The following is a 15,220-nucleotide window of genomic DNA, read 5'->3' as shown; positions in this document are numbered from 1 at the left end:
CGCCGGGTGGCGCGCGGCCGGCTCGCTGCTGTCAGCAGAGCGGCAAGCACGGAGCGCGGGACCGCCGAGGGATGGCGAGCGGCAGGGGGGAAATCCCCGGGGCTGCCAAGGGCGCCCGCGCTCTCTCGGCGCTGCCCTTCCTCAACATGGCGGCGCGGGGGCGCCGCTTCCCCGGCCCCGGCCAATCAGCGCCGGGGCGTGGCGGAAACCGCGGCACAACCAGCCAATGGGGGCGCGGCGGGGGCGGGGCCGCGGCCACAGCGGCGGCACCGGGTGAAATTTCTGGAAGGTGCGGCCGGAGCGGGGCTGGGACCGGGACCGGGACCGGGATCCGGATCGGGATCCGGGGAAGGTGACGGCGGGCGGTGACGGCCCCCAGCACCGCCGCCGTCATGAACCACAAGAGCAAGAAGCGGATCCGCGAGGCGAAGCGCAGCGCCCGCCCGGAGCTGAAGGACTCGCTGGACTGGACTCGCCACAACTACTGCGAGACCTTCCCCCTGAACCCCGCCGCCTGCAAGGTCTGAGGGGAGGGAGAGCGGGGGGAGTGGGATGGGGGAGAATGGGGAATGGGGTAGGACTGGGGGGGTCCTGAGGGGAAGGGAGGGAGTGCTGAGGGGATAGGGAGGTCCTGAGGGAACGGGAAGGGGAAAGGACCCTCCTGAGGGGGACTGGGGTGGCCTGAGAGGATCGAGGGTCAGAGGGGAAGGGGTGATGAAGGGATGGGGGATGCCTGAAGGGGAGGGCCCTTTCCCGAGGCCGGGGTTGCTCCAGCGCTGGCGGGCTCTCGGCTGGGAGGGAGAGGGGCGGGCAGGGGGAGGACGAGCAGCACCCACGTTTTTCCCTCCCTCCACGTGGCGAGGGGTGCGGGGCGGTGCGAGCCCGCCGGGTTGGTGCCGGCACCCGTGTAATTCCCGGGAGCCCTCCCGGGTGTCCCCAGGGGGTGGAATGCGGCAGGGGATGTGTCAGCCGAGAGGGCGGCGCGGCCTCGGTGGGGAGCAGAGCCAAAGGCTTGGGGCTGCCCGTGTCACTGCTGCGTGCGGGGAACGGGCCAGGAGGAGCAGGGCTGCAGCCTCGGGGAGCTTAAAATAACACGCAGGCAGCTCCGTCCCTTGGCGGTGTGTGAGGCTCCCCCACTGGGAAGCTCGGTCCTAGGACGTCAGCCTGTCCTCATATCTGTGCTGCTTCCCTCCCTGGTCTCCCAGGATAACGTGGAGAGGGCAGATGCGCTCCAGCTGACGGTGGAGGAGTTCGTCGAGCGCTATGAGAAGCCTTACAAGCCCGTGGTGCTGCTGAACGCCCAGGTGGGCTGGTCTGCCCAGGAGAAGTGGACGCTGGAGCGGCTGAAACGCAAGTACAGGAACCAGAAGTTCAAGTGTGGGGAGGACAATGACGGTTACTCTGTGAAGATGAAGATGAAGTACTACATAGAGTACATGGAAACCACACGTGATGACAGCCCCCTGTACATCTTTGACAGCAGTTACGGGGAGCACCCCAAGCGCAGGAAACTCCTGGAGGACTACAAAGTACCCAAATTCTTCACGGATGATCTCTTTCAGTATGCAGGGGAGAAACGGCGGCCACCTTACAGGTACAGCAAGACAAAAGGGGTATTTCTCACCTCATTGGCTATTCCCAAATAGCTGTGATTGTCTCACGTTAAAAAACAAACAAACAAATCAAAACAGCTTTATGTTGTCTCTTAAAATGAGTGTATCTCTGTAATCCAGAGGGAGAGATTTGTGTGTAACAAATTCTCCTTCCACCAGAGCTGCTACAGGTTTATTGTGTTTTTCCTTTTTTTTTCTCTTCCTGTTAAGTCAGTTTACATAAGTTCTTAGATATTTTAAAATTTGCATAGTTACTGAGAGATACAAAGATTGATTTCTTGCTCTGTGTGCCTTCTGGCTCTCAAATTTTAAGCACCTCTGGAGGGGCTCCTGGGTTTTGCACCAGTGGCTTATGTACAATGTGGAATTTTGTTTAATTATGAGTCAGTCCTTTTAAGGTAAAGATCTTAAGCTAGATTAGGATCTAGTGTGGGAACTAGTTCTTAGCTCTCCTTCAGATGATTTTGAGAGAGAACGATATTTTACATCTATGCCGTCATTTCAACTCTTGTTTCTTCTTCAGATTGGAAAAGGATTGAAAGGATTCTTCATTCATGAATTCAAATGCAACAACCTTGTATTTTGGCTGTTAGATATAAAAGCCATTTCTCTCTATGTTAATGCAACAGTTCATAGCAGTATGAGCATGAGCTGAACCCTCCCAAGTAATTAAAGTCTTTACAGCGACAGTATAATTGTCAGACAATGCCTTCTGCCCTCTGAGTGACACGAGGCTGTGATGTGGTTTATTTAAATGAAATAGAACAAGTCATGAATAAAGATACTTCCTTCTGCACTCTATCACACGTCTATAGTCCAGTTGTGCTTTTGCAGGAGTGAAGCAGGAACTTATTTCCATTTAAGATCACTGAAGTGGGTGTTTTTACAGTGTTGTAGCAGATGCTTTTCATAGTGCTCTTCTAAGAACACACAGCTGTGATTGAACACAAAAGCACAGCAGGTGTAGTCTGTAGTAGAAGCTGAACACACTTACAGAACTGGGAATCGTTTATCCAAGTTACAGGTAAACAAGGTTATCTGGTTGTGACTCACTTATATTGGTGTCTCTCTCCCCCACACCGTCCCCACCTACAGGCACATGCTGAGCCTCTCTGTGATCTTGGTGTTCACATTTCTTGTACTTTGTTCAGGAAAATGTGGGTTTGTTTCAGGCTGTTAAAGTTTTTTTTTGATAGATGAGTGGTGCACGAGAGCTCACTGATGCCTCCTGGAATTAGAGGGTTCATCTGGGTACAGAAAAGGATGAAGAGTGTCCAGGACTTTCAGAGCATAATTGAAAATCTGACAGGAAATGGTCCAAATCAAATTATGAGGATATGACCTGTACAGGTTGGCCTCTGGATCGAGAGGTGTGTGACAGTGTGTAGACCTTAAAGAAAGAATTGGTGCTGTTTGGAGCATATTTTTTGGGAGGTTGTTCCTCTCTAAGATAAAGACAGTAATTTTTGGAAGCCATTTGCTGAAGCAGCTCTTTTAGTTTGGGGAGGGGCGCTGGGGTTTGCTTTCGGATTGAATTTAGGAGTCGAGAAGTTTTTAACGGTAAACTTGATGTCCTGTGGCAAATTGGGTTTTGTTCTTTGTAAGTTAATTGCCTGGAGGAAGATGCTGGTAAATGACAGTGTTGCTAAATAAGGGTTTTAAAACCTGCATGTATAGATTCAGATTATTGTCAGAAAAATGGTATTGAACAGTGCATCTGTGCCAGTCAGATCTCCATGAGTTTAATGTCTTCTGTCTTCTTAGTGAAAGCCTTGACTGTTCTGCTTGTGATTTAACCAGCTTTCCAAGGCTAATATGAATCTCAAGAGTGAACTGACAATAGAAATTATGAACACCTGCTCATTTACAGCTGCATTGTGAAGAAGGAAGAAAGCAGCTTGATAGTCAAACTTACAGTCCTACAATTGGTACTGGCAAATGATACTTGAATTCCAGTATTTTCTGAACCTCTGCACTCCTGTTGCTGGGCATCACCTGCCTGTCAGCCACACCATGGAGGGCTCCTGTTGCTCTAATTTCTGTGCTCCCTGCTGCCAATCAAGCATTTTTTTGTGCTGTTGCCTGGTGTTAAGTCATCTCACACTGCTTTTTCTGGAGTAGATCCTACTGCTCCATTAAGGGGAAATGAGCAGTTGAAGGTGCTGCTGCAGTTGAACTCGTAGAGTAGATAAAGTTCTCTGTTGGGAGAAATAAACCTTAAAAGTGGGGAATGGGAATATACACCTCAAAGCCTGAATGGTCACTGGAGAACAAGCTCCATGTAGTTAAATGTTGGAATGAAAAGCCTGTTGTGAGCAGAAGGCGCAGAAAGAGGCCAGGGTTGCGTAACTTGTTCTGTTCCTTGTGTTGCCTTTTGTCTGTTCCTCATTGTTCTGCAGTTCTGGATCTGCTTGAGCAGCAAATTTTAGAAAACTGTGGGAGAATCCCCCTGCCTAGATCCTAACACAGGCTGTTGTGACCTAACAGCATTCATAAACCTTGAAATCACTATATATTTTACTGAAGAACTGCCCTAAACAAAATACAGATATGAAATATGAAAAGTTATCTTCGCTTTCTTATCCTGCAGTCATTCAGGTTGGTTTTTAGGTTAAACTCCCATGGTATGTTTTTGCTGTAGTGTGAATCTAACAAAATCAGCAATGTAAAAGAAAGAATTGTAAGTACTTTTGATTTCTAACTGAATATGCAATGAAACTCTCTGTCTAATGTGAAGGAAGGGACCCACTTGCTTGCTCTGTGACTAAAGGACTTTTTTTTTTTCATTCCCATGCAGATGGTTTGTGATGGGCCCACCTCGATCTGGAACAGGAATTCACATCGATCCCTTGGGAACAAGTGCGTGGAATGCCTTAGTGCAGGGACATAAGCGTTGGTGCCTGTTCCCAACCAGCACTCCCAGAGAGCTGATCAAAGTGACTCGAGAAGAGGGAGGGAACCAGCAGGATGAGGCAATCACTTGGTTCAACGTCATCTATCCTCGGACACAGCTTCCCACCTGGCCCCCCGAATTCAAACCCCTGGAAGTCTTACAGAAACCAGGCGAGACAGTCTTTGTGCCAGGTACGTTCAAATCTCTCCAGCAGGGAAATCTGGGAGAGAAAAACCATATTTTTAATATCTTTATATGTTATAGAGGTGAAGAGAGTACTTCAGCTTTCTTACACAGCCCATCTCTTACAAGTAAACTCTCTTGAGCTCTGTTAAAAGGGATACATAGTGCAATACTTGTTTTGAGACTATGCAGTTATTTTCTGGGTTTCCCAAAACATTTATGGCCTGTATTGTGGCCTTTTGTCGTCTGTACCAGATGATGACAAAACAAGTGGGACTTGAGTGGCAGCATCACAAGAATGTGATCCTGGACTAAATTGCAGTAACAGGAAACTGTCTGGGCATAAAATAGAGGTATTTGAGTACTAATAACTGTTAGACAAAAATGTTTGAATTCATACATGACTGAATTTTGTAGCCTGGTTAGCTTGACTGCATATGAATTTTTCTTAGCTGTGGGGAATGAACTACTTAAAGGCACTGACACCTTCCACCCACCTCTCTGTGGTTATGTTTCATCTTGCATTTGAAATCAAAAGCTAAAGAAAGCTCTGCTAAAGATGCCCTTCTCTTTGAGTGGCTGCACACTGTGTGCCCGTTGTAACTGGGGGGTGAGGTGCTGGTGGATGAAGATGTGAGTTCAGTGCCAAATTCTGACCTCTGAGTCTTGCATCATTTTAGTGCAGCACAGCCCATAGCTTGTGTCCACACTGCTTGTCTCTAACATGCAGCTGACTTCATGTGTGAAGAGTGCCTTGTGATTGTCTTGGCACTTATTAGTGACTCCTCAGTGTACCTTCTGTTAAGAGTTTGTAGCTGTCGGGTTCCATTAAACTGTTGCCTTAGTCTTTTATGAGGTTATAAGTGGGTTGTAAGAACTTCACTGTCTATTTTTATCCTGTGTGGGGAAACGATTTTGCATCTATTTTTAAATGAAAGGTTAGTCTGTAGTCATAAGAACCTTACAAAATCAGTGTGGAAAGTGCTCTCCAGCTGGACAGAAAGGGCCTCTGTGCTGTCTGGGTTACAACGGCTCCTGCTGTTAAATAAACCATCAGTACCCAGTGTGTTGCTGTCAAGTCAGGTCTTTTTGTGAGCTGGGTAATTTGGTCAGAGTGTGGAGCAGCCTTCTGCAACAAAACCTGTCAAGCACTGGAGTGAGAGCTGAAATTAGCCTGGGGAAGGATGACGTGGTGGCAAACTCGCCTTTGTGGGGGGAAATGATGTCCAGTTTCCACCTGCACTACGGGAAAAGTGTTGTTGAACTTGCTGTCTGCCACGTAGCCAGCAGTGGTCATTGGTGTTGTGTTTTAGGTGGCTGGTGGCACGTCGTTCTCAACCTTGACACGACTATTGCCATCACACAAAACTTTGCCAGCTGTACCAACTTCCCCGTGGTGTGGCACAAGACAGTGAGAGGGAGACCCAAACTGTCACGGAAATGGTACAGGTGAGAGGTTTAGTGGCTTTCCTTTCATGTTCTCTGGTTAAAACAAAACCTAAAAATACCCATTTACACTCAGTGTTACAGTTCGAAGGCTAACCATGAAATGTGAACTGTGTTTAGGATCCTGAAGCAGGAACATCCTGACTTGGCAGCCTTGGCTGATTCAGTTGACCTGCAGGAATCCACTGGTATTGCTTCCGACAGTTCGAGCGATTCTTCCAGTTCCTCAAGTTCCAGCTCCTCGGACTCTGATTCAGAGGTAATGCTTTTTACTGCAGTAAGTGATCCATATTCTGAAATTATATTGCTTTTTCCATAACTGATCATGTGTCCTAATCCTAATTTTCCTGTCTTATGGAAAAAATAATGGAAAGCAGCTAAGCAAATCTACATGGTGGAGGAGCCTGTGGTCTTAGCAGGTTCTGTTTGCTGAAGCCTCTCTGCATTGCTAAATGGATTTGGTTTGTTTGATCTGTGTCTGTATTATATATGAATCTGTCACTCATTTAGCTAAGTGTAAAAAACGGCTGCAAAATAAATGTTCTAAAAATGGGGAGGAGGAACAAGATCCAAAACAGATCAGTTATGACAGGGGACTCTTCTAGGCACCTAAATCCATCAGGAGCCACTGAGTCTGCTCTTGGAAGACGAGATCCTTCAAGGATCCAAAAGGAACACATTCACATTGTCTTGTCCAACCTCAAATAGCACGTTCTTTGAACCTGGGTTATTCGAGGTTGCCGAGGCAGCTCTGGGGGTGAATTCCACAGCACAAACAGCTCACGAGGCTCCTCTGAATTCTGGTTTCATCTTTCCACTCTTCAGTGTGACTCTGGCTCCGAGACAGAGGGGATGATGCACCGGAGGAAAAAGCGGAGGACGTGCGGCATGATGGGGAACGGGGACACGACCTCCCAGGACGACTGCGTGAGCAAAGAGCGCAGCTCCTCCAGGTGACCCGATGGCATCTGTTGTTTTTAAACAAGCACAGGACAATGCGAGGCAGAGCTGGCAGACTTCAGATAGTTGATTCCTCAGGACAGAGGGATGGGGAGCAAGGGATTCCTTACAGGACATAAAGCAGTTGGCCAGTGGTGATATATTCCCTCCACGAGTTATTTTAATTGCTCCAAATGGAAAACTTAATATTCTTGATATTTTTTAAAACTGGGGGTTTTATTTAATAAACAGTTTACTTCTTTTTAGTTGTCTGTTTTAATAGAGGGTAAGGATTTGATTTTATTCTTGTTTAATGGTCTGAGAGTTGGAACGTTTTAACTGTGTTCTTCAGAGAGCACAAATGAATAGTGAACAGTTCAAGATGAGGAATGGTCAGGCACGACTCAGGTTTCCGTGCCTTGTTCAAACAGAAAACCTTCAAGTAGTTGTACGGTTTTTCATATTGTTGCCTTGATTATTTCAATTTGATCCACTGTTTTATCTGTTAAAGGCAAAACTCATCTAAAATTCCAAATGTCTGTGTTTATATTTCAAATAAATAAATAAATAACAAGCAAGTTTCAGTCAGTTTGCAAGGAGGGAACATTAATACTGCAGAACCAAGAATAGATATGCTTAAGGGTAAAGTTGCTCAGGAAGGCAGTTCTCTGGACTTGCCAGGTTAAGAAACAGTGGGACACTGGGAATCTGAGGCTATGCTTCAGGGAGGAATTTAGACATTCTCTGCTGAATGAAGCATTTTTCTCGTGTAGCCAAGGCTTGCCAAAATTCTTAATCAAATTCCTTGTGGCTTGGTTGCTGGACTGGCTGCCTGCCTGCAGTAGGGTGCTGGCTAGTTCCTGAGCTGTTGGATGCTGCAGGTTTGGCATGGATGCAAGTGCTGTGGTGACTTACTGTGTGGCCTGCTAAAGCTGGTGTGCAGCAGTAATTTACCTGAGGAATTCCACATTCCCAGCATTATGCCTGAATTCCCAGTGTAGGGCACTGCCTGAAGTGCTGTGTGCTCCCGTGCTGCTCTCTGGTTTTCAGGAGTTGCTCATAACTGAATACAATTGAATTACAAGTACAGACCATCATTAAACATTGGGGAGAACTGTACTGACTGCTTTTTTTGCCCTGGAGGTTTTCACAATTTGTTTGTTACGACATTGTCAAATCCCATTTCAGCAGCCAGTGTGACTCCAGGCAGGGAATAAGCAGCAAGAGAGAACAAACCCTACTGCAGACCCGGGTTTAGAAAAAAACCTGTAAAAATGCAGATCTGTTCTTCTGAAAACCCTGTGCATTTTTAAATTGTTTGCAGTTCAAATTTTAAACTGAATACCTTAAATATTAAAAATTAGCACCTTGTCTAGAACATTTGCTTTCTGGGTTTTCACTGTTGTGTGTTGTTTGTGAGGGTGGGTGGGCGTTCTGCTCCAGCTGTGTGATGGATTAGTTGATAGAAACGCTTCCAAACGTGAAACCTTACCCTGCTTGTACAATTCTGGAGGAAGAAATAAGCCTGAAATTAATCTGCATGCTGCGATCTCGTGCCCTGACATGAGGGGAATGCTCAAAGGCAGTTGTACCTTTTTTTGACAGGATTAGGGAATCTTGTGGAGGCCGCAGCTACCCCTGAGAGATAACACCACCCGATCGAAGCTCCGTTAGCAGCCAGCCAGCTCTGTTCTACCCCCTCCTGCTTCTGTTTCTCACAGTCCTTACGTTTTTTTTGTCACTCTTCCTCGATCCAGACATCTGTCTTCGTTATGTGCTGTCCAAGGTTGGCTCCTGAGTAGCTTGTAGGGGAATGCCCCACCACGTCCTCGTGCAATGCTTTGTCCCCCCTGCCCCCGGGTGAGTGCACTATAACCCAGCTGTGGGTGAGGACACGCCGAGTATTTAATGGGTCACCTAACTGGCAAGGAAGACAACGGTCAGTTTTTAAAGAACTCTTTTTAAAACCAGCAGGTAAATAAAAGCCTGCCTTGCTTTGACACTGTCATATGTTTACATGTTTTCCTGTACACTTGAGGAAAGGAACACCAGCCCTGTTGGCCTAATGGGACTGTCCGGCGGATCTGGCACCGGAATTCTGGGAAGAAGGAGAAAGGAATTAGATTCTGCAAGAACTGAGCTGTGGAAAATGGGTCTTTGGATCTTATCCTACTGCAGGAGAACATTGCTGTCGGGGCTGGTGCTTCCAACTGTGGGTCTCATAAAACCACAAAATACGCTGAGTTGGAAGGGACCCATCAGGATCGAGTCCAACTCCTGGCCTGGCGCAGGACACCCCAAGAGTCACACCGTGTGCCTGAGAGTGTTGTCCAAATGCTTCTTGAACACAGATAGGCTTGGTGCTGTGACCACTGCCCTGGGGAGCCTGTTCCAGTGCTCAGCCACCCTCTGGGTGAAAAACCTGGTTATGATATCCAGCCTAAGCCTCCCCTGACTCAGCTCCAGCCGTTTCCTCGAATCCTGTCACTGGTCACAAGAGTGAAGAGATCGGTGCCTGCCCCTCTGCTGCCCCTCAGGAGGATGTTGAAGACTCCAGCGCTGAAGAACCTCAGTCTCCTCCAGGCTGAACAAACCAAGTGACCTCAGCTGCTCCTCAAAAGGCTTCTCCTCCAGTCCCTTCACCATCCTCATGGCTCTCCTTTGGATGCTCTCTAACAGCTTAATGTCTTTTTTATATTGTGTCCCCCCAAACAGCCCCAGTCTTGCAGGTGAGGCCGCCCCAGGGCAGAGCAGAGTGGGACAATCCCCTCCCTGATGCCCCCAGGACAGGGTTGGCCCTCCTGGCTGCCAGGGCACTGCTGACTCATGGCCAACTGGCCCCCCACCAGGACTCCCAGGGCCCTTTCCCTGCACTGCTTTCCAGCCTCTCATTCCCCAGTCTGTACACACAGTCAGGGTTGCCCCATCCCAGGTGCAGAATCCGACACTTCCCCTTGTTGGACTCCACACGGTTGGCGATTGCCCAGCCCTCCAGTTTGTCGAGGTCTGGTGTCATCAGCAAACTTGCTCAGTATTCTTTGAGCCCTGTGTCCAGGTCATTAATGACGATGCTGAAGAACACCGGGCTGAGGATGGACCCCTGTGGAACCCCAGTAGTGACTGATGCCAGCCTGATGTCACCCCAGTCACTGTCACCCTCTGTGCCCAACCGGTGAGCCAATTGCTCCCCCATGCTGTAACACAGTTATCCAGCTGTGGGATGGACAGTTTGTCCAGCAGGATCTTGGGAGAGACGGTACCAAAAGCTTTGCTGAAGTCCAAAAAGATTCCATCTACTGGCTTCCCTTGATCAGCCAGGTGGGTTACCCTGTCGTACAAAGAAATCAGGGTCAACAAACAGGACTTTCCTGAAGCCCTGCTGGCTGTGACCAGTGACTGTATTGTCTTTCAGGTGTTTTTCAATACTTCCCAGAATAATCTACTCTATAACTTTACCAGGCACTGAAGTGAGACTGACAGACCTGTAGTTTCTGGGGTCCATCTTATTGCCCTTCTAGAAAATCGGGACAACATTCACCAGCTTCCAGTCAGCTGGGACTTCTCCAGATTCCAAAGGCTGCTCAAAAATTGAGAAAGGTTTTGTGATGACATCAGCAGCTCCTTGAGGATTCTGGGATGAATCCAATCAGGCCCCATAGATCTGTAGGGATCCAGATGGAACAGCAGATCCCACACAATTTCAGGGTCAGCTGGGAGTTGATCATTCTCACATGGTCCTCCAGCTCAGGGCATTGAGACCCCCTTGGTCCATCATCCATGTTGAAGACAGAGGCAAAGAAAGTGTTAAAACATCTCTGCCTTGTCCGTGTCCCTGTTTGGGAGGGGCCCATCCCCATCCTGGAACGGGCTGCTTTTGTTTCTACTCTGCCTTTTGCCATTAATGTATTTGATAAAACTTCTTATTGTCCCCCACATTTCTGGCAGCTTCAAACCCAGTTGAGCTTTGGCCACATGAATTTTCTCCCTACAGTGACAAGCAGCATCTCTGCATTCTTCCCATGTCACCTGACCTTGCTTCCACTGGGCACACACCTTCCTTTCTCATGTTACTTCCAAGAGAAGATCCCTGTTCAGCCAAGGACGGGAAGGTGGTGTGAATGCTCCAAGCCCTGAAGCATCTTTTGTGAGGTAACCATCAACCAGAAGCATCTTTTGTGGTCTTCATCTACGTGCTCCATGCACACACCTGAGGTGCAACACCTTAACCAGCACCAGTCCATTTACTTTTGCTCTGTGTCTGTTGTTATGACAGGTAACAAAGCTGCACTAGCACCTTGTGACAGGAAACTCGAGGGAGCAGGAGAATCCTGGAGTTTCTTGCACAACAGAAACTGGGGGGGAAAAGTCAGCATTTGCTAGTAATTACCATCCTTCAGGTGCAGATGTAATATTTAGCACAAGGCAACTGCTGCCAAAATCTGGCTCTTACTGATCACAGCAGTTGCTGGGCTTTAAATACCAAGCAGTTCTGGGGCCGTGGGCAGTTCACACCCCTGAATGGCTTTTCTTTGGGGTTGTGGGTTCAGACAGTTCTGAAACTTGCAGTGCTGATTTTAAAGGGCTGGGAGGGGGATGTATTGCTGTTTTATGCTTTTTGAAAATGCAGTGTTGCTTCAGTCTGTGTAGGTGCATTTGTATTATGCCTGGTAAAGCTCCTGTCCCCACGGGATCTGCTGGAGCTGGTGGTTTGGTTTTTTAGCAGATGTGCTGCAAGGAAATGTGAACAGCACAGGCAGAAGCTGTCTGAGTTGGGTGCTCTTCCAGGGGTGCTCTCCTGAGCCCTAGGAGGTGGTTATAGGATCTCACTTTACTGGGAGAGGAAACTTAACAGCAGAAGTGCTGTGTGTGTTGTAGACGTGTAATAATGCCCAGGCACTGATTAAAGAGCAGATTGGCAGCCTCAGCTGTGACTTTCTTACACATGTTGGGTCTGATGGAACTTGGAGCAATGCTTGTCTGGGTTTTCTGATCTTTTTTTAGCCTTGTCTTTTCCTATTTAAACACTCCCTCCTTCTTGGAGACCAGGCTGTATCCCGTTGTACAAGGGAATCCTAAACGTGTTGTCAGGATCTCTGGTTCTGACTCTTCTGTGCCAGTCAGTTTGTGTAGGACCAGCGTGGTGGCAAGGAAATGGTGAGAGGGAACTTTTTTTGGTGCACTTGAGCTGTCCAGATTCCCAAATTTTTTGTGATGACCAGGAATAAGCAAGCACTGCTCTGTAGACGCTGCAGATTGTTCCACAGAATTGCTTCATTTAAAACAAACAAACAACCTCTCAAACTCCTGGCATTTCTGGCCAAGGCAGAACAGCCTGGGAGCCTGCACAATCCGTGTGTGTCTTCTCAGAGCAGGCCTGCAGCTGCTGCCTTTTGGAAGAATGTGGGGACTGGAGAGGCAAAGGCTCACCAGGATCAGCTCTGCCACGGTGAGGGGAGTCCTTGGAGAGCTGTCCCCTGCCCGCTGTGGTGGCTGGGCAGCACCTCAGTGAGATGCAGTTGCTTTTGGCATGTGTGATTCAGTTTTGCAGTCTTAAAATGTTACATGTGTGTGAACACCTGAGCCCCGTGCCGGGAAAGCCACACTTCTGCCTCTGGAAGCACTGTGGGAAAGATGAGAGTGCAGAGCATTCTTCCATGCCTGTCAACTCTTCCATGGTGTGAAACAACACAATTTCAGATGAAGCCTGTGTTGGTCTGACACCCCTCACAGAAAAGCAGCATTTGCAATGGACTGCAAGGCATTGTGATACCAGCACCACTCTCCTGAGTGCTCCACAGGGCACTTCCTACTGTGAAACAGTATTTGTTCAGGCTACCTGGGAATCAGCGCTCTGGGATCTCCGGTTCTTCCACTTACGGCCTTTGCCTCAGCCAGGATGGTGAGATTCTGTCTTTGTTTGAGCAGTGAGGAAAATCCCTACCTCACAGGGGTGTTGTGAGGCTGAACTGTAATTACTGTGTGAGATGCTTTGAAGTTATCCACCCACAAAAAGTGTTCCATTCATCCCGAGCAACCTGAGACTTCCGAGCCTCGTGGTAGCTCTTTGTAGCAGAAAACACTGGGGATGTTGTTCAGCCCTCTTGGCCATGTGGTGTTCTGTGGTGGCCCTTCCAGAATTGCTGGGTGGTACATTAACTGTAGCAGAACAAGGCTTTTTGTTTTCACCAGGGTTGAACTGTTGCTGTTTCGTGGCCTGCTCTAAACAGCAGGTCCTGCTAGAGCAGGATTTGGTTTTAAATAGGACTAGATGAAATTCTCTCTCATCAGGGAGTCAGCCTCGCTGGCCTTACAGGAAGGGGGTGAGCTGGTGCTTCCCAGGCCCTCATTCCAGGCTGGAACCAAGTTAAAAACTGTGCTCCCTTTGTGCCTAGCTCCGTGCTTGTGGGAGGCTGACTGGGGACAGTGGGGTTTGTGCTCTCACTTCTCCAGGCTTGTGCTTCTCGGGGCATCTATGTCTCTTGTTCCAACCCCTCTGCTTTTGTGTCCTGTAGAGCCCTGGATGCAGCTGGTCCAGCACCCAGACCCCGTGGGCCCCTCGTTTCCTTGAGCCCCAAAGCAGCTCTGCCTCAGCCCCCGGGGCTCTGGGGGCTGCCCTGTCCCCTGGGGAAGGGCTGGGAGCCTTGGGCTGGGTTTGGACTGACCTTTGTCCTGCCTGCTCTGGGAAAGATAGATGGAGGGATTTGGGAGCTCTGGCCGTGCTTTTGGGTCTGGTGACCAACACAGGCTGTGCCAGTTCAGGGGGAAACAGCCACACACTCCGTCAGACCCACAGATGTGAACGGGAGGCCCCAGTCCCGGCAGCTGTTCCTGCACAAGTGCTGTGGGAGCAGGTGACACTGAGGAAGTGCTGGCAGACCTTCCTCTCCTTTCCAGCTCACGTGCACTGGCTCCACTTTGTCTTCTCAGTTACATTAAACCTCTCCAAGTGCTTAGAAGAAAGACAGCAACCTCTTTCATAATGAACCCCGACCCTTCTCTTCCCTGAATCCCCAGCCATCGTGGGGTGGGAAGCAAGACTGTTGGCTGAGTCCAGTCTGAAATGCCTGTGTGGGCTCATTGTACCGGGAGCCTTTTGGCATCCCCCTTGCAAAGGGGAGGAAGGAAAGTGTTACCCATTCATGTGACAGTCCCACTGTCAGCTCCAAGCCCTGCCACTGCCCTTTAGCAGCTTTTATCACCCATCCAGCAGAGCTGGGATACTTGTCTTGTTCTGATGATTGTGGTTTTGCTTTTTATTTTAAATAAAATCAATTATTTTGCATTATCCTGTCAAACTGGTTACTTCTTTTCATATCATGAAAGTTACCAGACTGTACCATCTGCCCTTTGCCCCTGCCCTGCCCTCCCTGGTCTGTATTACAAGATGCTTTTGGGTTGTGTTTCTGGTGCCACCTCACACTGGGGAGAGGAGGATTCACGTTCCAGGTGTTGTGTGCTGATTTTGGAGGGCCACCAAGTCGGTCAGAGGGATGGAGCACTTCCATGAGCAAAGGCTGAGAGAACTGGGATTGTTCAACCTGGAGAAGAGAAGCTCCAGGGTGACCTAAGTGCAGCCTTCCAGTACCTGAAGGGAGCTACGAGAAAGATGGAGAGAAGGTTTTTACAAGGGCCTGGAGTGACAGGACAAGTGGGAATGGCTTCAAACTGACAGAGGGCAGGGTTAGATTGGATATTAGGAAAAAATTCTTCCTGTAAAGGTGGTGAGGCCTTGGCACACGCTGCCCAGAGAAGCTGTGGCTGCCCCATCCCTGGAAGTGTCCATGGCCAGGCTGGATGGGGCTTGGAGCAACCTGGGCTAGTGGAAGGTGTCCCTAAGGTCCCTCTCAACCCAAACCATTCCATGATTCTAGATAAGCCACACAGTGCAGAGAGGCTCTGGAAGGGCAGGACTCCAAGCAGAGCTGACTGACCCCCTGCCCATCCCTGGGGGTTCGGGCAGAGCCGTCTCCAAGGGTGCTCCTTGTGTGCCAAAGCTGCCTCAACAAATCTGGCCGTGAGCTGGAACAAGGATTGGGAAAGTGGAAAATCTTGTATAGATTTTGTCAGTGAGATTTGTTGAAACCAGTAACTGCAGGTAAATCAGCTGGAACAGAGTGTGGGACAGCAGCCTGGAGGCTTTTGAAAT

General features: G+C 48.8%; 1 protein-coding gene across 2 annotated transcripts; it reads left to right on the top strand.

Moving 5' to 3' along the window:
* Window positions 1-257: 257 nt before the first annotated feature.
* On the top strand, window positions 258-14,359 carry JMJD6 (jumonji domain containing 6, arginine demethylase and lysine hydroxylase). Of its 2 annotated transcripts, XR_007629329.1 has the most exons (8): window positions 258-521; window positions 1,206-1,594; window positions 4,411-4,697; window positions 6,003-6,138; window positions 6,256-6,394; window positions 6,961-7,088; window positions 8,680-10,392; window positions 11,066-14,359. XR_007629329.1 is itself a non-coding variant. In XM_050319234.1 (7 exons), exons 1-7 carry the CDS (start codon window positions 393-395, stop codon window positions 8,714-8,716), a joined length of 1,245 nt encoding a protein of 414 aa, XP_050175191.1. In that variant the 5' UTR covers window positions 258-392; the 3' UTR covers window positions 8,717-14,359. The 2 variants fall into 2 exon arrangements, 1 of the variants encoding a protein (XP_050175191.1); XM_050319234.1 differs by having other exon boundaries at window positions 8,680-14,359.
* The last annotated feature ends 861 nt before the right edge of the window (window positions 14,360-15,220 follow it).

This window comes from Myiozetetes cayanensis, unplaced genomic scaffold (genome assembly GCF_022539395.1).
Source record: "Myiozetetes cayanensis isolate MyiCay16 unplaced genomic scaffold, myiCay2020 scf22, whole genome shotgun sequence".
Classification (NCBI taxonomy): domain Eukaryota; kingdom Metazoa; phylum Chordata; class Aves; order Passeriformes; family Tyrannidae; genus Myiozetetes; species Myiozetetes cayanensis.
Note: the sequence above shows the minus strand (reverse complement) of the source record. Positions and strands in the feature narration are given on the sequence as shown.

What these genes read in the sequence shown, in the direction of transcription:
- JMJD6 (XM_050319234.1), top strand. Translation starts at nt 393, where the DNA reads ATGAACCACAAGAGCAAGAAGCGGATCCGCGAGGCGAAGCGCAGCGCC. An exon ending in AAACGGCGGCCACCTTACAG is followed by an intron (nt 1,595 to 4,410) that starts GTACAGCAAGAC and finishes ATTCCCATGCAG; the next exon opens with ATGGTTTGTGATGGGCCCAC. An exon ending in CGAGACAGTCTTTGTGCCAG is followed by an intron (nt 4,698 to 6,002) that starts GTACGTTCAAAT and finishes GTTGTGTTTTAG; the next exon opens with GTGGCTGGTGGCACGTCGTT.